General features: G+C 33.2%; 1 protein-coding gene and 1 long non-coding RNA gene across 6 annotated transcripts; one reads left to right on the top strand and one right to left on the bottom strand.

Annotated features, from left to right (window-relative positions):
* The first annotated feature begins 1353 nt into the window (after nucleotides 1–1353).
* On the top strand, nucleotides 1354–21469 carry LOC106075106 (P2X purinoceptor 4-like). Of its 4 annotated transcripts, XM_056005581.1 has the most exons (13): nucleotides 1354–1600; nucleotides 5992–6148; nucleotides 6539–6610; nucleotides 6766–6850; nucleotides 7437–7527; nucleotides 8332–8421; nucleotides 9895–10045; nucleotides 10941–11071; nucleotides 12119–12287; nucleotides 14045–14146; nucleotides 17502–17599; nucleotides 19531–19554; nucleotides 20463–20577. In XM_056005581.1, the coding sequence occupies exons 1-11, from the start codon at nucleotides 1458–1460 to the stop codon at nucleotides 17589–17591; spliced, it is 1281 nt and encodes a 426-aa protein (XP_055861556.1). In that variant the 5' UTR covers nucleotides 1354–1457; the 3' UTR covers nucleotides 17592–17599; nucleotides 19531–19554; nucleotides 20463–20577. The 4 variants fall into 4 exon arrangements, with proteins under 4 accessions (XP_055861556.1, XP_055861555.1, XP_055861553.1 ...); XM_056005580.1 differs by lacking the exon at nucleotides 19531–19554 and having other exon boundaries at nucleotides 20463–21469; XM_056005578.1 differs by lacking the exon at nucleotides 17502–17599 and having other exon boundaries at nucleotides 1355–1600; nucleotides 20463–21469.
* On the bottom strand, nucleotides 8458–24431 carry LOC129921983 (uncharacterized). Of its 2 annotated transcripts, none has more exons than XR_008773912.1 (4): nucleotides 24310–24431; nucleotides 22398–22515; nucleotides 20010–20159; nucleotides 8458–8660 (listed from the first exon to the last, which is right to left on the bottom strand). It is a non-coding gene; the product is annotated as an uncharacterized LOC129921983 (long non-coding RNA). The 2 variants fall into 2 exon arrangements; XR_008773911.1 differs by lacking the exon at nucleotides 8458–8660 and adding an exon at nucleotides 17909–18030.
* Between the last annotated feature and the right edge of the window lie 44 nt (nucleotides 24432–24475).

Below are 24475 nucleotides of genomic sequence, written 5' to 3'. Positions count from 1 at the left end.
TCTCGGCCGAGACGGTCCCAATCCCGGCTGAAAAAGGAAGAGGGTTGAGCGTAGGGCTGGCAACCCTAACCTGTTACAGAAACACCAAAACAGCGAATCCACAGAAGTCAAGGACCTGGGAGAAGATGGACCTCCAGCTGAAATGTTTAAGACAGATGTCAATGAATGCCAGAGTCATCTGGAAGCCGACAGGCAGAAGATCCTTAGTCTCCAGCAGGAACACCACACCATCGACACATGGAACGTCTGGACCATGTATGAGACTTGGAAGACAGCGCAAGTGGCAGATGAGATGAAAAGGTACAACCTAACCATCTTAGGAATCAGTGAGTCAAGATGGACTCCTTCCGGGCAGACGCGACTGACTTCGGGCGAGCTACTATTTATTTAACTTATCTTATTTTCTTCTTATCTTATAAAATACAGACGATTACGTCCTACGCGTCATGCATCTAGTCATGCATTTTAACAAATGACTTAAATTCTGCTAAGCCATTGGTTTTACTGGCTGTCTCAGGCAGAAGAAGGAGCATTTTTACAAATTTGGCCAAGCATATGGAACGAGGAATGTGCCTTTATCTTTGTGTCTTTGAAAAATATGTTTCAATGTTTTATGTATGATTGCAGGAGGATACTCACATTCACAGAAGAGCACTTATCGGGTGGGAAACGCGGATAAAAACACCTTAGAGGGGGACCCTAATGAGAGTTACCTATATGTATGTATGTTTATTGTGTTTTCTATACTGTTGTAACTGGACTGTTATGCTGGTCAGTGTAACCCTATGGGTAATCAACCGACACATGTGTCACAGGCCTGTGTACTTAAAAAGGACTGATGTAAACATTCTCCGTGTAGGTCAACAGTGTTTTTTGGTTATCTGACTATGAACTATGTGTTGTATCTAAGAAAGGTTGGGTCGGGTCTGGCGGACTGAGAGAGGAACAAGAAAGTTAAGGAAAAAGAACATTCATTGTTTACAAGTTGTGTATAGCTGTTTTATTCAGACATTGACTTCTGCCCATTTGTAAAGTATTTGATTGTTTTCTCTTTATTATTTATTACACTCATTAAAGTGTCTCGTTATATCAGAGCCCAAGTTGTCTGGTTCTTGAATTAGTCACGTTGTCTTGTCAAGGGTTTATAGAGAAACGTAACAATATTATGTCGTTCACCCCTGCAGCAGTAGGCATAATTCCTTTGTTATATTAATTAGCGCCTGTGGGACTTAATTAGCCCCTTCGCCACATGTTTGTTAACGCCACTGCTTATCTACCAGCCTAAACCCGAAGGCTTGCGTACACCGCTATAATTATACTAGCAATGAATGATAGTCTACATATCATATCCGTTATCACTGTGTTGAGCCTAATCAGGAAGCCTAAGAAAACAACAATGGCCAACCTACACATGTAACGATTGTGATGTTCGGCCTTATCCTGCGACCGGTCCAGAAATGTCGCGATGTTCGCCACTATTGGCAGTGGCCTCGGCGTTTCTGTTTGAGTATAACACACCCAGGATCGTACATATTAAGAGTAAGAAGGTTGGAGTCACCAACAGACTTCTACAACTGGGAATCATTTCTTACATTATCGGGTAACTATAGTCAGCGTGTTTATAACTGTTGTTGATGGTCGTTGACTTGTAGCACCCAGCTGCTGGTAGAGAACTAAACCGCTGTAGGCCTATTTTTAGCCCTATATCTTAACTTATAAAACGTGTAATAACTGGAATATGTTTTTTTTTTGTGTGTGAACAATAGGCCTACTAAATATAACTTTTTATTTCAATATAAACAAATTCAACTTAAGATCAAATGAAATTAAGTGTAGTAAACTTTAGTAATGATATAAAATGATATTCCGAACAAAATCTAACTCACTAAAATAACACTTATTTTCAGTCTGGCAATATGGAGTCGTCTGTCCGTCATTCACAGCCAATTATTATTATAGCTTTTATCTAGCGCTACTTTCATGCTTATAGCATGCTCAGAGCGCTTTTGGTCCAATCTCAGTTATGGACCAGTGGGGAGGAGGCGGTATCTAGGAGCTGGTTTTCCGTGCTGCCTTTAGGCGCTCTGTAAACACAACTCTGCCCGAGTCGGGTGTCGAACCTCGAGCTTCCAATCGCTAACCTCTTCCCACCGTCACCATAGAAACACACAAAAAATTATGAATTAAGTATTTTGCCTAATTATTACTCGTAAAATCTCTAAGAATATAAATCTTGAAAACGTAATAGATTTGGCTATGGTGAGGTTGGGGCAGAGCCGGATTTAGATTTAACACGACCCAAAGCTATGTATTGAGACCCCTTTCAAATCTACCACCACCCACCACTGGATACAACCATGTTGTCTACAGCACCAGGCAATTTTCCCTTTTGCCTTTATTCAAAATATCCCGATAACCTTTTTGAAAGGGTTGGGGGGTGGGGGGGGGGCTCCAAGAACATAGCCTGTGTTGCCTATATACAGGTAGATAGATCTTATGCCTTAAACGTCAGTGAAAGGAGGGCGGATCATTAGTCCTGTCCTGTCACACATACAAAAACAGAGGCTGATTCTGTTGTGTGTAAAGAATGCAGTGCCTATTATGTTTCTCCCCCCTCCCCTGCTGCGGTCACTTTAAAAAAAACAAAACTATAACAAGTTTACAAAGAGAGTTGGTGTTGTAACACTGCCCCATGGGTCCGCAGTGCAGATAGATTGAGATGTTACAACATTTTCAGCAACACGTCAAAAGAAATCGAAGTACGCCTACAGGTTACCAAAAACCACAATCGACCTTATCTTCTTATCTTATAAATTACAGACATGCCTTCAAGACGTCCTACTGCTATCTACAGGGCCGGATTAAAGGGAGGGCAGCCCCGGGGACTTTACAAGAAAGGGGCCTCCACAAAAGAGACAAAAATATTTACGAATTTCGACGGGGCAGAAACTTTTTTTTCTAACTTTTTTTTTTTTGCATTTTTTTTTACCTTAACCTTACCCTGTCCCTTAGTCTGTGGGACCGTTGGGGCACCATGCAAGATTTGTCGACCGTTTTTCTCCATTCCTCTGTCATTTGCCTTAGATAGAACCTCTTTTAATGGCAGCCCAATTTTTACGTCTGGCAAAATGTCGTGATTAAGAAGTGCACGCTTGTAGCATGCTTGTAGGCTAATACGTAAATACAGCTCTGGATTTACGACATTACGTCTCCCAAGGGCCTTACCTTCCACAAACTCAAAAATATACACCTTTTAAATCTAAAATATGCATAATAAATATTTTTGGAAAAAAGGAAAGTTAGACAGATTAAATTTAAATGAACTATATTTTTCTTCTAAAATATAGCATGCTTTTCATTCATAAGTGGATCTTAATTATAAAGCTTTCGAAAAATTGAGGGGCCTTCACACAATCCTGCCCTGGGGCATCCACATACTTAAATTCGGCCCTGCCTATCTATGTGTTAATCTTGTCGTGTAGGTTAATTCTGCATTATTTCTTCCTGGTTAATTAAGGCAACCCGTTCCATGCTTGAATAGAAAAAGGAGCACTTGTGTGGTTGTTCGAATCTGTCCTAGCCTACAGAATAAGAAATATGCAATAATCTTCAAATCTGCCTTTCAGAGTAGGCCTATTTTATTAGCTGCCCCCAAAAGCCGATATTAGTTTCGTTTTGTCTGTCTGTCCTTCCGTGCTGTTTAGATCTCAAAAAGTAGAAAAGATATTGAAAATCCAACATAATATTTTAGATCTTCCAGAGTTCTGACGCAACGGCCACTTTTTACCTATAATTGGGTGGACCACCTCAGCCGATTTTGAGTTTTTTTCTCACAAACTGTCTTTGTCAGGGATGGGTTTATTTAAGGGCTATAAGTCAAATCAGGGCGGTAGATTTGGGGGGGGGGGGTAATATTGGGGATTAGTAAAGAAAAAATTCTGAGACATTTGTGAAATTAACATAACAAAATTATAGAATTATGGCCTACTAGAAATAAAATAGGTACGATAAGACACGACCAAATGAAAAGAAACTTCTAGCAGGAGAGACAGGTGATTACGAAACTGAGTTAAGTGGCCGAATTGGATTTATGAATTTAAAACTAACACATACCTGGCCATCGTTGACCGATTACTTGCTGAGCTGACTATATAGATCTTTATGTCCTAAATACAAAATTTTAAAAATATTATTATCAATGAGGTCGTCAACATGAACCATAAATCTATTTTAAAAAAAAGAAGAAGCAAGATTAAGTAAAGAATATCTCGATGATTTGCCAAATGCGGAAGAATTCAGTAGTGAAAGTCAACCTTTTGTTTCAAACCTCGACATTGCACTAACATTTTCAACTATGCTGACAACGTCCTGCAGCTGCTCGGCAGATTATCATTTTCAGTTACTAGAGATCTACGCAGAATCTGAGAATGGAGAATTACCTGAGGTCAAGTATGACACACGAGAGGTTAAACTGGTCCACACTTTTTTTTCTATTGAATGGAATATATGTGTGTGTGTGTGTGTTTTCAAAGTAAGAACGAGGAAAGGGAGTTAAGCTAATGTAGAGTGATGAAATCATGAGCTGGTTTATCATAATTTATGTTAGAAAGTCATGGGAAAGTGATAGTGGAATAGAGACGACTCTCTACGCAAGAGAGTAAAGGCATGTATTTGTAGTGAGTTTGACTCTGGATAAACATTATTTCAATTCTTTACTATTAGATTAGATCTCATCTCACCCGGCTGGATGTGGCAAAAATAAGAACATAAAACTAAAATGTTATTTAACCTTGGTTAGGCCAATAATAGAATATGCATTCTCTGTTTGGGACCCCTCAACTCAAGAAAACATTAAGAAACTGGAACAGACAAAATAGAGCAGTGAGATTCAAAACAAGCGAATATTCACATTTGACTAGAGTAACACCTTTAGTAAAATCACTAAATTTAGAAAGCCTTCAGGATAGAAGACTCAAAAGTAAAATAGAAATTATACATAAAACTCTGAACCATAATCTTCTAATACAAAAACAAAATTTAATAATAATACTCAGAAAGACACAAAGATAAAGGCACATTCCTTGTTCCATATGCTAGGACAAATTTGTACAAATGCTCCTTCTTCCCTAGTGCTATTAGAGCATGGAAAGGGTTGTCTGAATCAGCCAGGAAAACCAGTGACTTGGCAGAATTTAGGTCATTGGTTAATATGCATGACACGTAGGACATAATCATTTTCTTTTTTGAAGTAATGTCTGTATTCTATACAATAAGATAAGAAATATATATGTAGGTCACAGCTGGGGCTGCCTAGCCACGGGACATACTGCATTCTTCATTGATATTCGGACTCGAAGACTATCTCATCTTAAGTTAAATCTGTGTCTAGGTCTATTATTAATAAAAGTTTCATTGAGCTTTTGTTCAGAGAAGTTTAATCAGTTAATTAAACTTCTAAAATTTAAAAATATAATAGATACCGGTATTCATCAGTTCAGTCGTACTAACTGTCTGGAGCTTCAAAACAACGACTCCAATCCTTTTGGTGTTTATGTTTACCAATCATTCTCTTGCCCTCTGGATTCCACTTAATTTTATGCTTGCCTATGATAGTTGTTGGCTACTTGCTCATTATGTGCCTCTTATAGCCTACCATCTCAAACATATCTGTCAACTCTTTCTCTCCATAAGTATTTTTCCACGTTTCGAAGATTCTTCTTTTTGTTCAATACTTTTTCACTCCCCTTATATGATTAAGCTTCAATAACTTTGTTGTTTGTTATCAGAAAATGTTGTACTTGATATAGAATTAAAGGGAAATGCATGCTCTTTTTATATAATACAAATTCAATTTTATAAAATTAATCAATAATTTGATTAAATGAGGTCAGTTCAACGATGGTATCGTCAATTAGGAGAGAAATAGTTAAAATGACAACAAATGCAATACCCAGCACTAAACAGCTTCATATGATTTTGTCTTTTCTTCAGTTTTGTGTTAGTGTACAAGAAAGGCTACCAAGACTTTGATACTGTTCAAAGTGCTGTCACTACTAAGGTGAAAGGTATTGCTCTTTCCAACCAAAGTCATCTGCCTGACATTGGCTTAAGAACTTGGGATGTTGCAGACTATGTTATTCCACCGCAGGTAGGGCTTGAAATCTTTACAAATATTGTAACATTCATCTCCCATGTAAATCTTTCAATAAAGTAAATGAACTCTATGCTCTCAAAAGATTAAAGATATCTTTCAATTAAAATATATAAATGTGTATGTAAATAAATAAATATATATATATAATATATCCCTTCAGTCATTCCTATATACTTAATCTTTTGTATGGATATGTTGAAGAGTTTACAAGATCCTAATAAATGTGGCATTTGATTTAAAAGTCACAGTATGTGCCTACTACATTATTTCATGACATATACTTGGTAAATCACATTTGAATATTTGTTTATAAAAGTCTTCTTTCTAAAAATGACATCATATAATTTGTTATAGTCCATTCATGTTGCACACAATTATTTGCAGGAAAACAATGCAGCTTTTGTTATGACAAATGTTATTCCTACGTTGGGTCAGACACAGTCCGTTTGCCCTGAGGTAAGCCACTACATAGTAAAGCTTATAGTTTATAAAGAAAAAAACAACTGATTTACAATATATAATTTATAATTAGTTAAACTTATATTCATTTCTCCGTACATTTATTTAAAGATGGTTTTACTTGAAAAAAATAACATTTTTTTTTGTTTCAGGATCCTTCCATTAAAGGCAGTAATTGTACAGATGATTCTTCATATTGCTCCGGATTAAAAGGCACAATATTAGATAAAGGAAATGGTTAGGCTTTGTTATAATCTCCATTAAAGTAGAGATCGTCTTATTTATTTTATATTTTCAATCATACAGTTTGAACCAACTGCTCACTGTTATGACTTAGAACGTTTGCCATTACTATCATATTTTCTATGTCTGATATCATTATGTTTCACCCATGACTTAAGTCCTGAAAACAGGAACTGACTTAAGTCATGAGGATGCATTAATAGTACTGCTACTATCAATGTTAGTTCCCTTCTCCCTGTGATCAGAAACCCTCCAAATTGTTGTATACAAGAGTCAGGCTGGTCATATTCTCCAAGGTGTTCAACAAGCTTCTGTGTATCATCATGCTTTCTCAATGGCACCGGGAGAATAATTGACATGTTGATTTGAAAGGTCATCTTATTATCTTATAAAGAGCAGACATTACTCCAAAAAAGAAGATTATTACATCCTTTGTGTATTCCTAGCATATGTGCCTATATCTTTGTGTTTTACTGAGTATGTCATAATTGTGGTCATAAATCTGAATAGAATAACTTAATTTAGATTATAAGCTTTGCTAATATAAGAATATTTTTCAATGCTCTATGAATGTTTTCAGGACCATTCACTGGTAGATGTGTGAACTCCACTGATGGTGTGAATAAAGTTTGTGAAATTTATGGATGGTGTCAGGTTGAGAATTCTTCTGGGTAAGTTTTTCTGTGTGTATGTTGTGTAAAATGGTTTACATGTTTCGGATGTTTCTTCAGATTCTGAAGATAGTTACATCTTTCCCAAATTTTCCACAGGACAGGAGGGGGGTGGGCAGGCAAGTTTTGAAGCCAGGACATTTGAGACCACCAACAGTCCTGAGCATATATGACCAGACAGCCATGTCTAGAAATGCTTTATTGTTCCAAGCTCATTGTGTTTTTATTTTAAACATGAAATACAAAGTTAGTTAAAACATAAATAGAAACAAACACTTGTGGTCTTCTTCTGTTGTTTTATTTTGATTTCTTTTTTTAATTGCTTTCTTCAGCATATTGTCATCTATAAAGTATTTATATTGACCACAGCTGCATATGCACTTCCTGAGGTTCGAAAGTTTCCCTATTTATTTCATTTACACTCAACTTTTATCTTTCCCCTTCTCTACTGCTGTTTACCTGATCTCTGGTTGCATGGAAGGCAATCTAGACTGATCTTTGGTGGTCTCAAAAGTCCTGGGTTTGAACACTTCCCTCTGCCATCCCCTTCAAGGATGTAATTATCTTCAGAACCTGAGGGAACATCTGAAACATGTAAAAACAAAACATCTCTATAATTGTCTTAATGTTCCTATTGACATTATATACTCTAAGCCAAGAAGAAATAATTTTTTTTAATGATACATTCATTTTTATTTAATCAGAATGTTTAAAAAATTAGTGGAAATTTTTTTTTCCTAGTTATTACTACTACTTTTATATTATATTTCTAAGATTAATAATAATTTTTTTTTACTTTTGTAGCAGTGGCAATGTAATCAATCTTGTAGGATCCCAAAATTTCACACTGTTTATCAAGAATGACATTGCATTTCCTAAATTTGATGTAAAAAGGTAAACATGTTTTTGTTCTTAATTTGTGTGGTAGCAAATCTGGCTACTGGAATAAAAAAAAATACTTTATAAAATTTCTTAAATCATATTAAAACAAAAGGTTGTTTTTTTTGTCAATAGTTAAATTAATATTCACCAGCTATAATAAAAACTGATATAAATAGGTTTACCAGATGTCCAGCAAATGAAGGGCAAGTCCTCCTTTTTTAGGTTGGGTCCTCTGTCTGGCAGGCATTGCCCTAAAATGTGAAAATGTCTAACTGTTACTGAAAACAGGAACTGACACAAAATAGAGCAGTGAGATTCATAACAAACAAATATTCACATTTGACTATAGTAACACCTGTAGTAAAGTCACTAAATTTAGAAAGCTTTAGGAGAGAAGACTTAAAAAATGTAAAGTAGCAATTATACATAAAACACTGAACCATAATCTTGATATACTAAAACAAAACCTAATAAAATACTCAGACACAAAGATAAAGGCACATTCCTCGTTCCATATATGCCAGGACAAATTTGTACAAATACTCCTTTCTCCATAAGAGCATGGAATGGGTTTCCTGAGCCAGCCTGGAAAACCAATGACTTAGCAGAATTTGAGTCATTGGTTAACATGCATGACTAGATGCATAGGATGTAATCATCTTCTTTTTGGAAGTAATGCTTGTATTTTATAAGAAGATATTACTGTGTTGTTTACTGCAATGGCTTAGTAACCAATGATCAAATTCAATCCTTTATATTGTCTGGTATAAACACAGAAACTCACTTAGTGAAATGGATGCAAATAATGATCAGTTGTTCAACCAGAACTTCAACTTTTAAATCATTTGTAGTACAGGAAGTGGACTCTTATTTTTACAACCTCCTCAATAAACTGTGGTCTTCATGTATAGTTAAGACTATTCATGTGAAACCTGCTTCTTAGAGTTCCTTGAGTTTGGTGAGTTATTCTTTTTAATCAAAGTACAGTTGTGGCAGTGGACACAATAGAAAAGTGTAGACTCTTCATTGACACAGAAACTTTCTTATTCCAGAGTACAATCTGAAGAAAGTATTTGCTTTTTCTGACACTTATCATTGTAATTTTACAAATTTAATTTGCTTCATCAACTAACTTGTAATCCTAATAAGTTTCATTTTTGTCTTTTATTTTTGTTGTTGTCTACCTTTGTAAGGCTTTGTCTTCTTTTCTGTGCTTCATTCCTGGTGTCTGTTAACACTAGATATTACGGAAAAAAAGCAAATCAAATGCTTCTAGAACTATTGTAAGCCTTGTTTGTTATTTACTCTTGTAGCCTTTTAACAATGTCTGGTGAGCTGTTTTGTATCAAAAATGTTCATTTTAAAAACACTAATATTTTTGTATAGAAAGATAATAAAGTCAACAAAAGAACATTTTCTTTATTCACCAGGCTTTTGTATTATTAGTTTACACCTTTTTATTATCTTTTTTTTTTATTATTTCAGACGCAACATCCTTAATATTTATAAAAATGATAATGATCTGAGTAGTTGTCGATGGAATAGCAGCGACTCTAAAGGGAAATACTGTCCTATCTTACTGTTAGGGGACATTGCTCTAGCTGCAAATCAAGACTATGACAAATTAGCTCAGAAAGTAAGCATTCACAGATTATTTTATACAGTACAATTCTTCTTTTCATGCATTTCTTCATAACATCTAGCCTAGTTGCTCTTTCTTGCTCTATTGAGGGTCTACAATGATAATGATCATTTGTTCCTATTTGACTCCTTTTTTTTTAAATTCTTATTATGAATTGAACATGTTTGACTTTATACTATTGTTTGTCCACCATTTGTCTATTACTATGATACTGTAAGGAGAGATATTAGTTATAACACTTTCTTTTCACTGTATTGTCTATTACTATGATAGTTGAAGTAAAGTTTCCCCTTTCAGACCTTGCAATCTATAGGGTAGATGATGTAAAGATCGTTTCTATGACCAATGGTAAATGAGAAGGGTTTCATGTGGCTAGCACAATGACCAACAACCTTTACTTTCCCCAACTCATTAGAGTTAGGTGGACACTCATGCCATGTCCAGACACCCCTGTGGTGCCCCGCCTAAACAGCAGAAAATCTAAACACTAACTCAAGGGCTGGTTTATTTCTCCTGTAACCTAGCTGATTCCAGTGGGCAAAGCTGGGCTGACTGGCATAGACTTCATGTCAGAAACAACATGTGGGCTGCATCAGGTAGTTTGATTGTACTTATGAGAACAGCCTGTTTCCCTATCAGTATGAGGTGGTTTAGGAATGTATCACCCCAATGACAGTTCTGACATTAAGATATTGAAAAGGCCTATAGACCCACTTCTCACAGTAGGAAACACTTACCTTTGTATACATTAGTCCATATACAGTTATGAACTTGACTAGACTACAAAACAAAGCCCACAAAAGAATTTAAATGACCTGTCTGGAATACTCAGTAATATAATATTAAAATTAAGATGCCTTTTATTTTAATTTGTCTTTCCATTTATAAGGGTGCAATACTGCAGATTGTGATAGACTGGACATGTGACTTGGACAAGAGTGTTGATGAATGTTTGCCAGAGTATAGCTTCAAAAGACTTGACAGCAGTGATTACAATGTTTCTAATGGATTTAACTTTCGGTGAGTCTCATTTAAAAGAACTTGAAACATTTTTTAAACTGTTAGTGTTAAATTGTCATATCTTTAAGCTCCATTATTGGAAGGAGGTATACCAACAACTTGAATATCTGATTGTTGTAATACCATTTCTTAAAGAAGTTATACATAAAGAAGTTTCTTATGTTATTATCACCGCATACTGAAAAGATTTTGTAATAGATCTTTTTGTAGGAAAATAGCACTCCTAATGCTGATTAAATATTTACCACAAACTATTTCTTCTTCTTCCTCATTCTCATTTTTATGTTGGAGCGTTCAGATGACTAGACCAATAAATGAGATGAATAGTGCAGCGGTATCCAAACCAGGGGGCTCTCCATATAGTTTTCTTTCTATTGAGGTGTTTTGGGGCCAGTGTCCTGTACGGACCTCATCATAAAGAGAAAAGTTTTAAAGGACATGGTCAGCATTCTCAGATGACCACAAAATATAAAAAAGGACATTTTATCATATAATTCTTAAATTTTATTACTAAACTCATCTTTAATAGTTGTTAGGAAGGTATATGGGGGAAGTGGTGGCTGAATGGTTAAGCGCTTGGCTTTGGAATCTAAGGTCCTGGGTTAGAATCTCAGTGAAGATTGGGATTTTGAATTTGGGGATTTTTAGGGTGCCCCCAAGTCTACCCAACTCTATTGGGTATCTGACTTTAGTTGGTCATTGTGTTGGCCACATGACACCCTGCTTCTTAAACATTGGCCAAAGAAACATATGACCTTAGCATCATCTGCCCTATAGATCTCAAGGTCTGAAAGGGGAAATAAAAAAAAGAAGATATATAATAAATAGCAAGGAAAAAAAAATCTTAATATGCCAGAAGGAGAACTGTAACTTTTCTTTACTTGAAAAGTTTTTCTTTTATACTAGGAAAGTGATTTTAATATTATCATGGTTCTTCCCACTTTGTGTTGTCAATCTATTGATTCTAAACATGACCAAAACTTTGTTTAAATCAATGAGATATTACTTACATTCGTGTACATCTAATGATTTCTTATAACTCTCAAGGTATGCTGATTATTATGCACTGAAAGAAAATGACACATTGAGGCAGTACAGAAATCTGTACAAAGCCACTGGTATAATGTTTGTGATCACCGTGCAAGGGAAAGCTGGGAAATTCAATGTCATTCCCCTCATTTTAAACTTCAGCAGTGGCTTAGCATTGTTGACCATTGTGAGTAGACAATCATCATTTTATTCAACATAATTCATCTTATACATTATTAAATAACTTTCTTATACAACATAACTCATCTTATACAACATATAACTTATACTACATAACTTATCTTATACAACATAACTTATCTTATACAACATAACTCATCCTATACTACATAAATTATCTTATACAACATAACTCATCTTATACAACATAACTTATCTTATACAACATAACTTTCTTATACATTATTAAATAACTTTCTTATACAACATAACTCACCTTATACAACAAAACTTAATAATAATAATAATAATAATAATCTTTATTATCCGTAAGGAAATTTGTCTTACAATTTGTGCATTACACCAAACAAAAAACATTATAACTATAAGAAACCTAAGTGTACATTCACACCAGACTCACTCATAATTTACATGTGACAAAGTTTATACCAGATTGTTCTTATTTAATGATTTGATTGCCAGGGGAACAAAAGAGTGTTTGTGTCTGTTTGTCTTTGCTATCGGTGTCTTGTATCTCTTTTGTGATGGTAGAATCACAAAATCCTGACACAAAGGGTGATTCTTTATTTCGAGGATCTTGTTAGCTTTTTTATAGATGTTTGTCTCAAACAACTGCCCAAATGGGTTTTGTTTTTTGCCAATGATTTTGCCAGCGGCATTTAGGATTCTATGAAGTTTATTATTATTTTTAATGCTCAGATTGCCTTATACAACATAACTCATCTTATACAACATAACTTTCTTATACAACATAACTTTCTTATACATTATTAAATAACTTTCTTAAAGAACATAACTCACCTTATACAACATAACTTATCCTATATTACATAACTTTCTTATACAACATAACTCATCTTATACAACATAACTTTCTTATACAACATAACTTTCTTATACATTATTAAATAACTTTCTTATACAACATAACTCATCTTATACAACATAGCTTATCTTATACAACATAACTTTCTTATACAACATAACTTTCTTATACATTATTAAATAACTTTCTTATACAACATAACTCACCTTATACAACATAACTTATCTTATACAACCCCTCACCTTATACAACATAACTTATCTTATACAACATAACTTATCTTATACAACATAACTCATCTTATACAACATAACTCACCTTATACAACATAACTTATCTTATACAACATAACTTATCTTTTACAACATAACTCATCTTATACAACATAACTTATCTTATGTATTATTAAATAACTTTCTTATACAACATAACTCACCTTATACAACATAACTTATCTTATACAACATAACTTATCTTATACAACATAACTCATCTTATACAACATAACTTATCTTATACAACATAATTTTCTTATACATTATTAAATAACTTTCTTATACAACATAACTCAACTTATACAACATAACTTATCCTATATTACATAACTTATCTTATACAACATTACTTATCTTATACTACATAACTTATCTAATACAACATAGCTTATCTTATACATAATTTATCTTATACAATATAACTCATCTTACACAACATAACTTTCTTATGCATTATAACTTATCTTATACAACATAACTAATCTTTCCTATGATTAATATCTAGAAATGTAGGCATAACCCAATCATTAAAATGTACAGGTTCTAGTTATAAATTATAGAGATAAAGCTTGTACAACTATTAGATTTGTGTTGCTTTGCATGTAAAAAAAAAATGTGCACTTTTTTTTTTCATCTCTACAGACTGTAATCATCTGTGATGTTTTGGTCCTTTACTTCCTTCAAGCAAGAAGTTACTATAGAGAATATAAGTATTTACAAGTTGAAGGGCGAGATGCTTTCCAGGTTAGCTGGTCACAGAACTAATAGGAATGTAGCTTATACGTTCAACACATGCCTTCAACACATGTGTTCAACACATGCGTTCAACACATGCGTTCAACACATGTGCTAGTTTGTCCTAGTTCACTTCAAGTTTCGAAGTTTCTCTTCCGTGTAAATGTGATATGTTGTTGTTTTTTTATTACAACTATGAAGCTAAATTGAAAAAAAAAAAATCATATTAATTTTATCTAAAGAAATGTTGATTTAACTTTTAAATAAAAAGAGTATTTTATATTTTAACCTATTAGTTGTGTCTCCCATTTACTACACATTAAACGCTTTCTCTATCAAAACATTTATATAATTCAAAAATCTGAATTATGTTTCAAAAGTTGTTTACTTTTATATGAAAATAATGTTGCTTGAATTTGAATGCTGTTGCACTAAAAAAAAACAATAAGTTAAAAACAATAACCTTAATCTCTGATTATTAATGCTGAATAAATCAGCTGTCAAAATTTTTCATTATTTTATGAGAATACTTCATTAGTATAGCAATTGGATAATATCATCTCTTTATTTTTTTAATTTTACCTTAAATAAATTATCTTACAATTAATGATAGTTATCAGGCCCAGCCTTAGGCCAGTGCAACCTATGCAGCCGCAGTGGGCCCTGCGCTCATTCTAGGAGTAAATTATAAAATTTAACCATTATATCTTATAACAAGATTCCTGCGGCCTCAATATTTTTAGGAGCTGCTGGAAATCTGAAATTGCCAAATATACACACAAAAAAAAAGTCCTGGAAATCTCCTGAAATTATTAAAATCTCCTGAAAACTCATAATAATGTCTGTAAAAATAAACAAAATTGTCATTTTGGGGTTTCATTTAAGATGGTAAACACCAGTTTATGCACAATAAAAAAAAACTGCATTTTCAGCTTTCATTTAATGTAATGCAAAGACATATTCATTTTTTTAAATACAAAATCTTAATTTTCACTTATTATCCTTATCCCTATCACTGACTCAGCCGCACGCAATCCACTTCATATAGAGCCCTGCAATGGTTAGAGCCGGCCATGATAGTTGTGTTTTTTTTTAGTAATATCCCACATCATAAGGATGTTTTGAAAGAGATAATAATTTATTTTAGTTAAATAAATTTACTAAAGGTTTTATTAAATTCTAGTATTCAATTCTTACAAAATACTTTATAAAATACTTTGACTCTTTCTCTCCATTGTTGATTAAACCTGTTATTTTGATAGGATACTCTTTCATCATTGATTCTTTAAAACTCATTTCTTTCACCCCTAAATTTTAATTTTTTTTCTTTTTAATTACTTAAAACTTAATCTTGAATAGTTTCCCTTTTGTTAAACACTCAGATTATTTTCCCTTAAACAAGTTTTGACAGTCTGTGTTTAAATGGGATGGGGGGGTTTGCTTAAATTTTCTCTAATTTATTTATTACACATTTTCCTATTGTAGTGAAATAGGATAATAGCCCTAGATTTCCATTTTATGTATTTTTACACACATTATTGTTTGAACAAAAGATATATAGCATAAAACGGCAATTTCTTCAATTTGTATCATAAAGTATTTTCTAGATCTAGACTAGATCTAGATGTCCTGTCCACATTTGGTGAGTTTAAAGTTTTTATTGTCAGAACCAAAATTAAAAATATTTTTTATTTTTAAATATAAATTGATTTGTATTTAATTTTGTAACAAGGCATGCATTTCCCTTATTAATTCTATACCAAATGTAACATTTTATGATAACAAACAAAAAAGATATTGAAGTTTAATCATAACACAGTAGTACACTACAAATGAGACATGTGAATAATTTCATCAAAATGTAGAAAATTATTATGGAGAGAAAGAGCTATAAATTAATTATCATAAAATATTCCAGGGAGGAAATTATAAAGAGTTAGTGCGAAAAAAATTAGCATATTTATTTTATTAATTGAAATTCCTCTTTGTTCTAAACTCTAGAATTGGAAGGCTGTCTTTGTTCTAAACTCTAGAATTAGAGGGCAGTCTTTGTTCTAAACTCTAGATTTTAAGGGCTGAGATAGATATTCCTATATTTATGATCACCATATGCATTATTCTCAGATCATGCCATCCTCTAAAGAGTTTACCTTTAAGATATTGGGATATTATGGCTTCATCTTCCTGGATTAGTGTTTGTGTGTGCTGCAGTTTACTGAAGGACTGTTTCCTTGCTGTCATTGTTTGTCATGTCTGTTGCTCTCAAGATTGCTCAGTGTTAGTGTACCGTAGGACATTTTTATGTTGGTCATAGGGATGATCTGTTTTTTTGAAGGAAAGAAAGTATTATCAAGGGTTGCATAGTTGCTAATTCTAATGATCCCCCTCTTTGCTCTGCAGTTGTGATAAGGGTTTATTGGTAAAGTATAGTTCTTTGTAAGCTCACTGCTTCTTGAGTGTGTCCTATTCAATCTGATGTGTCAAAATTCTTGATTACAAATTTGGAATTTGGAGGCACTGTGGCTGAGCGGTAAAGCGCTTGGCTTCCAAACCAGGGACTGGGGTTTGAATTCTGATGAAGATTAGGATTTTTAATTTCGGGATCTTTGGGTGCCTCTGAGTCCACCCAGCTCTAATGGGTACCTGGCATTAGTTGGGGAAAAGTAAAGGGGGTTAGTGATTGTGCTGACCACATGACACCCCTTATTAACGGTAGGCCATGAAACAGATGACCTTTACATCATCTGCCCTATAGACCACAAGGTCTGAAAGGGGAACTTTACTTACTTTACTTTTACATTTGAATTGATTGCTGAAACCATATTTTCAATCTAGATTTAGTTGGTGTACAATTTTTTAGAATGCTCTATATCAGTGGTCTTCAATGAGGGGGATAACGCCCCTCAAAAAAAGGGGGGGGGGTCGATTTCATGAAAATAGTAGCATTGAGAGTAAAAGGGGTAGTAGGGGCATGCTGGGCAAAAAAGGGGGTGCTGTGTTCAAAAGAGACACACAGAAAAAAAAAGTTGAATGTGCTCTGAAACAAAACAAATAAAATAAAATTATTCCAAGTTTCTGCTGTAAAAGTAAAAATAGACAAATTATAATTAGCTTACTACTAATTTAAGAACAGAAACAAGGTTAGAGAATGCATTTTTAATTTGTGTATTCCCTTTTATATATATAAATTTTTTCTTTTGATAAATAAACATGGTAATAAACTTTTTAAATTATAGTTTTTTTTAATCTACAATATACTAGTAAAAAAAAATTGTTAGAATTAATATGTAAATGTTTTGTTTTTTTTCAATGTTAAGGCTAACTTTAAAATAGAAATGTGATAAGTTAACGTTTATTTAAAAAGGAAAACTTTCACAATGTCAGCAAAGAGGTACAAGATGATGTAAATGAGGAGCTAATTTTATTTTCTGAAAAAGTCAAAACTTATACATGACACAAAAGGTGAACTTATTTTACTTTTATCCTGTTGCTAGAAATAGTAGCCCATTTATTTATTTATTTTTAAAGAGAATCGTCTTGCTCGTTTGGCTTAGCTCTTTAATAAAATTTTTGGAATTTTTTTTTTTTTTTGAGAAACAGGAGGATCATTCTGTTTGCAATGACATAAAGAAAGTATAAAAAGATTGGTTTTAAGTGACAAGCATCTAACTCAAATAAATGAAATGAACCTGGTACTGCAAGGAAAGAAATTTGCCTTTATTGATTCAAAGCTAATTCTTGGCTCTTTTTTAAGACATTAAATCTTTTTGTCCTAATGTTTCAAGAAAGTAGTTTAAAAATCTCCCAGAACTTGCTTATTGAAGACTGAATTAGGTCTGCACATGTCTATGCTACTCACCTAACAATCTTCAATGAAGTAATACAACTCGCATCTATGATGCAATAAATTTTAAAAATCAAAACATGAATGACATACTTACTGATGTTAAAATTAAACTCGCAGGAAAAAAGAGTTACAAAATAATGTCATCAATAAAAAGAATTTGAACAGAAGGCACTACAGAGTTGTAGCTGTATTTAAATGTTCCTGTTAAATACCAAAGGTCAAAAATGGAAATGTTATTTTAAGCTTTTTGCTCAACATATTTCTATAAATCAATTAAGAACATAAAACTAAAACCTTGATTAGGCCAATAATAGAATATGCATCCTCTGTCTGGGACCCCTCAACTCAAGAAAACATTAAGAAACTGAACAGACACTAAATAGATCAGTGAGATTCATAACAAATGAATATTCACATTTGACTAGAGTAACACCTTTAGTTAAATCACTAAATTTAGAAAGCCTTCAGGACAGAAGACACAAAAGTAAAGTAGCAATTATACATTAAACACTGAACTATAATCTTCAAATACAATAACAAAATTTAATAAAATACTCAGAAAGACACAAAGATAAAGGCACATTTCTCATCCCATATGCTGGGACAAATTTGTACAAATACTTCTTCCCTAGTGCTATTAGAGCAAGGAATGGGTTGCCTGAGCTAGCCAGGAAAGCCAGTGACTTGGCAGAATTTAGGTCATTGGTTAATATGCATAAGCTGAGAAAAAGAGGGATGTAGCCTTCCTTTGACTAATTTAAAGCCTGACAACTCTAATAATTGTCAAACTGTTCCCATTAGCTAAATTTCATTTTTTTAAAATAAATTTAACAATAATAATAATTATATTAAATATAAACTTAATTAAAAATTCAAGCTTAAAATACTAATTTTCAATAATTTAAAAAGGGAAATGTTGAAAACAAATCATGGCCATGAGAGAGTTATTTTACTTTTTTTAGAATAATTTTAAAATCAACGATCTGTTAGTGACAGCTTCAAAATCACTATATAAATAGAATTTTATTTTAATTTGCAATGTCACGTTTCTTTACTTTCCGGGAAGGGGGCACTGGTGTTTTTTTTAAAGAGAAAATATATAAAAAAGGGGGCGGTGGGTCAAAAAAGGTTGAAGACCACTGCTCTATATGCTCCTCAGTCTTTGTCAAAAAATGTATTCACTAGAACTTTTTTTGTTTCCTTTAAATTGCTCCGTGTTTTGTTGTTCCCATACACATTTTCATGTCATACTAATATTAATGCAGCCATAACCTTTTTTTTTTTTTGTGCTAAATTTTATAACAATTCATTACTTACTTAAAAAGTGTAGTAATTAAAAAGTGTAGGCGTAAATATCACCTTCTTTATTTTTTATCACAAGTAGGGCCTAACTGTAAAAAAAAATATTTTTTTTTTTTTAATTCTTTTGGAATCTAAAAATTAACCAATTTGGTCAGTTTTCTCTTTAACTTTTTTTTGTTTTAAATAAAAGCTTCTTTTCGCTCCAAAATATTAATAAATTCAATTTTAAATATTATTTTCTCAGATCACAGATCATAGAAACTTAAAAGTAGGTAGCCTACATTTTATATCTAATATCAGATAACACACATTCACAATACTAGAAAAATGTATTGAATAGTTTCTTTTCTATTTATTTTATTCAATTTGTATTTTCTCCTTTTTTCTTTTTTCCCCTCACTGTTAATTAAACAGGTCTGCTTTGGTTTAGGAGTAAAACCAAAATACAATTGTTTAATGCATAATGCTTTATTTAGCTTACCTAGAATAGAAAATTAATCTGACCTGTACGGTAATTTATTATCTCAGATTTTGAAGCATTGTATTATAGTTTATAAACAACTATTTATAAAATACAGGCTGAATGTTTTTTCTTTGTAGGTAAATCTTTCACTAGTAGGCTTTGTTTAAAACAAAAAGATAAAGAAAAAGAATGTGTTACAATATGTATAGTTGTATGTTAGCAGTAGAAAGATAAAAGTTTGAAAGCATTATTTGACTTACTTTTTCCATCATGCTAGCCTGAATGTCTATATTTTTTTAATGAATCAACCATGAAAACCAATGACTTAGCGGAGTCATTGAGTAACATGCATGACTTGATTGACACATGAAAAGTGTAGGCTGTAATTATCTTCTTTTTTGAAGAAACATCTGCAATATATGAGAAATGATAAGATACAGTTTGTCAGTCACAGAATTGTATTGCTTTGTATATTTAAAATCCCTTTTTATTTTTTTTATCAAATTCTTTAATTAGTGTGTCAAGTCTTTAGCCATACACGCTTAAATAGTTCAGTCTTTTTTATTCCCCTTTAGATTTGATGCATAATTCTTCGGACTCATTTACTTTTAATTTATTTCAATGAAATGGGAAAAAAAAATGAAACTAGCTGGTTGGTTAAGAAACAGTGATCCTTTAACACATTTCTAATAACTCATATTTTTTATGAACAGATATTTGATCGAGATGGTGACCATGAACATAAAGGGACATCTGTTAAAAGAGACACCAATCCCACAATAAGTGCTTCATACGATGGACATGGAACTGACACTTAAAGTCTATTAATAAAAGATGTCATCACATCAGCAGCACAGATATGAAACAAAATTCTGCTTTTGTATATTAAGAATGAAAAATTTTATATATACTTTTGTTACATCAACTTTTATATTACGAAAAAGTATCTCAACTAAACACTTCTATGACATATTACTATGCTTTTAAAAACATTTTAAATAATTAAAAAGCACAAAAAAAAAAAAAAAAAAAAGAAATGTTATTTGTGATTTTCATATTTACGGCACATTTTTTTTAGTTACATTTTTTTTTTTTAATATCAGAAAATGTTTAAATGTAAGAAGTTAAAGAGTTGTTATTGTTACATTGAATGAAATAATAAAAATTAGCATCTGAAAAGTCATTTGACTAAAAATTAAACATTCCCACCAAAGAAAACTCTGGTGATAATTGTATATATGATTCAATGTTTTTATTGCTCTGAATTTATGCATAATACAATTAATAATTAGTCCTAGACCTGCAGTACCTTCAATTTTAATTGGCAATTTTTTTATTTACTTCACACTATACAATGAGAAAGAACTCTATGGCAATTATTGGCCGCTATCTAAATGTCTTTTTAAACTTTTTTTTTTCAATTCTAAATATTTGTATCATTAAATAAATATATTTTTTTATTATGAATTCAGTTTAGCAGGCATAAATACACATACTTTACTTTATTCAAGTATATGTGTGATGTCTTAGTATATATTTCAACTTACCAACAAATAAGCTCTATAATGTACACTAGATCGTACATTTATTAGGAGCAACACAATGAATCAAAATGTCTTCATTTACATGAAAAAATGATGTAAAAAAGTAAGTGTAGCAGTGTTTGTTTATTTACAGGACTTGAAATCTTTAAAATAAAAGATTTTTATTCATTTGTTTACATCTGATTAATATGTACGTTTTTTTATGTGATCTTCTGTTTTTCTTTATGTTATAGTGCACATATAAATAATATACATTCAATCAGGTGGCCAAATTATGTAAATGGACTCTGTTGGACCGAACAAAAAAAAATCCAGCTAAAAACCCAGCTATTTTTCAATTCACACAAAAAAATCATGTATCAAATGAAAAGAAGCATTTAGAACCAATCATCAACATTTAGTTACATTTGAGAAGAGATTTGATCATGCATCTTAATCTATTAATAAGATTAACAATAATGTATTTCTAACATTGGATGACATTAAGAAGCCAATATTCACTTTTCATTTTGTTGGTTAGTGTTAAGCAACCTATGGGCTATTTTATGGCTTTAGTTACTCTGGTTTTTATCTTTTATCAAATCTTCATTGGAGTATGGTTAACAGAAAAACTGCAAAAAATCACAGAGCAGATTCAACCATGTGTAGTCATTGGTTAACAGCAGGGGTGTAGCTAGGAATTTTCCATGGTTTGGGGGAGGGCGGCTTGACCTCTTTGGGGCCCTGCATTTGTTAATATTTCATTTGTTAACATAAAAAACACTCATTTGCCCCCCCCCCCTCAAATGGGGACCTGGGGGGATTTTGATATTCTCATCCCCCCCACCCTAGCTACGCCACTGGTTAACATGGCAGATTCAGAAACAAAGAAGTCCCATATTTGAACCCCAGGGAAGACGGATTTTGTACATAGGGATTTTTAGGACGCTTTAAGTCCACCGACCTCTAATGGGTACATGACATATATTGTAAGGACTTTGCTGTGATGGCCACATGAGACCCCTATCAAACCAAGGTTATAGTAACAGATTGGTGATGACCCAATCGCTGTAGTAGCCCTGTCTCTAATCTCTTGGTTTGTGATGCGGTCTTTAAATGAGATACCTGGGATCCTTCTGTAGCATCTCAACTCCATTGCCAGGATCCTCCTCTCTAGTTCTGCAGTCAGCGCACAAGACTCACAAGCATATAAGAATGTGGCTATGACCAGGGAGCGCATCAGCTTGATTTTGGTGTTAATAATAATAATATTAAAAACATTAATATCACCAAGCACTTATATCACGTTATATATATAAATTGTTGATTAATTCAAAGTAGCACAATGAAACATTATCGCCTACATAGTCCACAACATTGACTTTGTCAAGTACACATTTCACTCAATTGTATGCTAATGTAGTCTGAACTCGTGTTCTCAGAGCCAAACCATGTTACCAGCACATACTGAACTAGAATTTAAGCAAATGAGAAGGCTGACATTCTAACAAATTGTGGAAGAACAGATTCGAAATAGTGACTAAAATAACCGAGAAATAGACAAGCTCTAATTCGAATCTAAAGGAAGACGACGCCTATAGGGGCCTATAAGCTCCCTACATGACCAACGTTCAATTTCCGTACGTGGATACAACAGAATAAGATCGTACATGTCCGGAAGCTAAAAATTGGAACTAGCTTGAAATCGAGACCATTTGGTAGATATATAACAAATGGTCTCGTTAAAATCCGCCCTTGTGGATTGTAACCAGAGAATGCTGACCATGTTCTTCAAAACTGCATTCTTTATCAAGAGGCCCGAACAAGACACTGGCCCCAAAACACCCCAATAGAAAGAAAACTATATGAAGAGATGACTGATTTGGAAACCACTGCGCAGTTCTTCTCGTATATTGAATTAATTATCTGAACGCTCCAACATCAAAATAAGCAATAAGAATTAAGAATAACCCAATCTATTTGATGGAATAGGTATTATAGGCCTACTCGATTTATGCATTTTTATCTAACAATGCCTGTGTAGGCCATCCAAATTGCACGTTGCTGTTCCAATGACTCTTTAGATCTACGATTCTAATACCGGTACTTTACAAGTGCATGTATACTGATCACAAAGGAGGAAATTCGAAACATAATATTACATTGGCGTTTGGGCTCCACGGTCCACGATGATCTGCTGAGCACAGTCAGAAAAAACTATTTATGGTCACACCACATTAAGTTCCTGAATCAGAGCTCGCAAACACCATGGAATGGGTTGCCTGAACCAGCCATGAAAACCAGTGACTTGGCAGAATTTGATCGAGTCATTGGTTAACATGCATGACGCGTAGGACGTAATCATCTTCTTTTTTTGAAGTAACGTCTGTATTTTATAGGATATAAAGACCATTCTGACGGGAAAACAATTTTTGTTTAGAGAAGAAATAGCTAAATTTGCGTCCAGTATTATTTTTGGAGTACATAGCCTGACTAGGTTTGAAAATAAATTGCGTAATTTTATTTTCGATGTTTATTTTGTATTTTTTTAAATTTCTTTTGGGGCCACCAAATTCACTTCGCCTAAAGGGCCTCGAATTATCTAAGACCGGCCCTGCAGACTAAGAAAGGGAAGTGAGCACAACATATCAAAGAATGGACTGTCCTGTCATTGGAAGGCATTCTATAATAGTCAAGGGGAAAAACAGAGAGGGATGGAGAAAGACGGTCTGGTGCACTAACGGTCCAACAGACTAAAGGACAGGGAACTGTGAAGAATCGATATATTAACTGGACATGTCCGTATGTTAGGGGCCAGACTTAGAACAGATGGTAACAGCAATGTGAAAGATATGAGGCTTCAGAAATAGCCCGATCAAGGAGTGTTGATCAACACAGTGACTGGCTTTTGTTTTATTATAGATAGATCGAATCTAGGTCTACCTATTTTTAGAATTAAGGATTTGAGAAATGACAAGTACAAAAACTGCACAAGGCAGACACACACAGTGAGTAGCGTAGCCTATAATAGGCCTACCATTAAACCGTGATCGGATAGAGTATTGAATGGGTTGCCTGAGGCAGCCAGGTTAACCAATGACTTGGCAGAATTTAAGTCATTGGTTAACATGCATGACTAGATGCATAACGCGTATGACGTAATCATCTTTTTTTTTTTTGAAGTAACGTCTGTATTTCTAAGA

This window comes from Biomphalaria glabrata, chromosome 12 (genome assembly GCF_947242115.1).
Source record: "Biomphalaria glabrata chromosome 12, xgBioGlab47.1, whole genome shotgun sequence".
NCBI lineage: Eukaryota > Metazoa > Mollusca > Gastropoda > Planorbidae > Biomphalaria > Biomphalaria glabrata.
The sequence above is the reverse complement of the archived record's forward strand: the minus strand, read 5'-3'. Positions and strand labels throughout refer to the sequence as shown.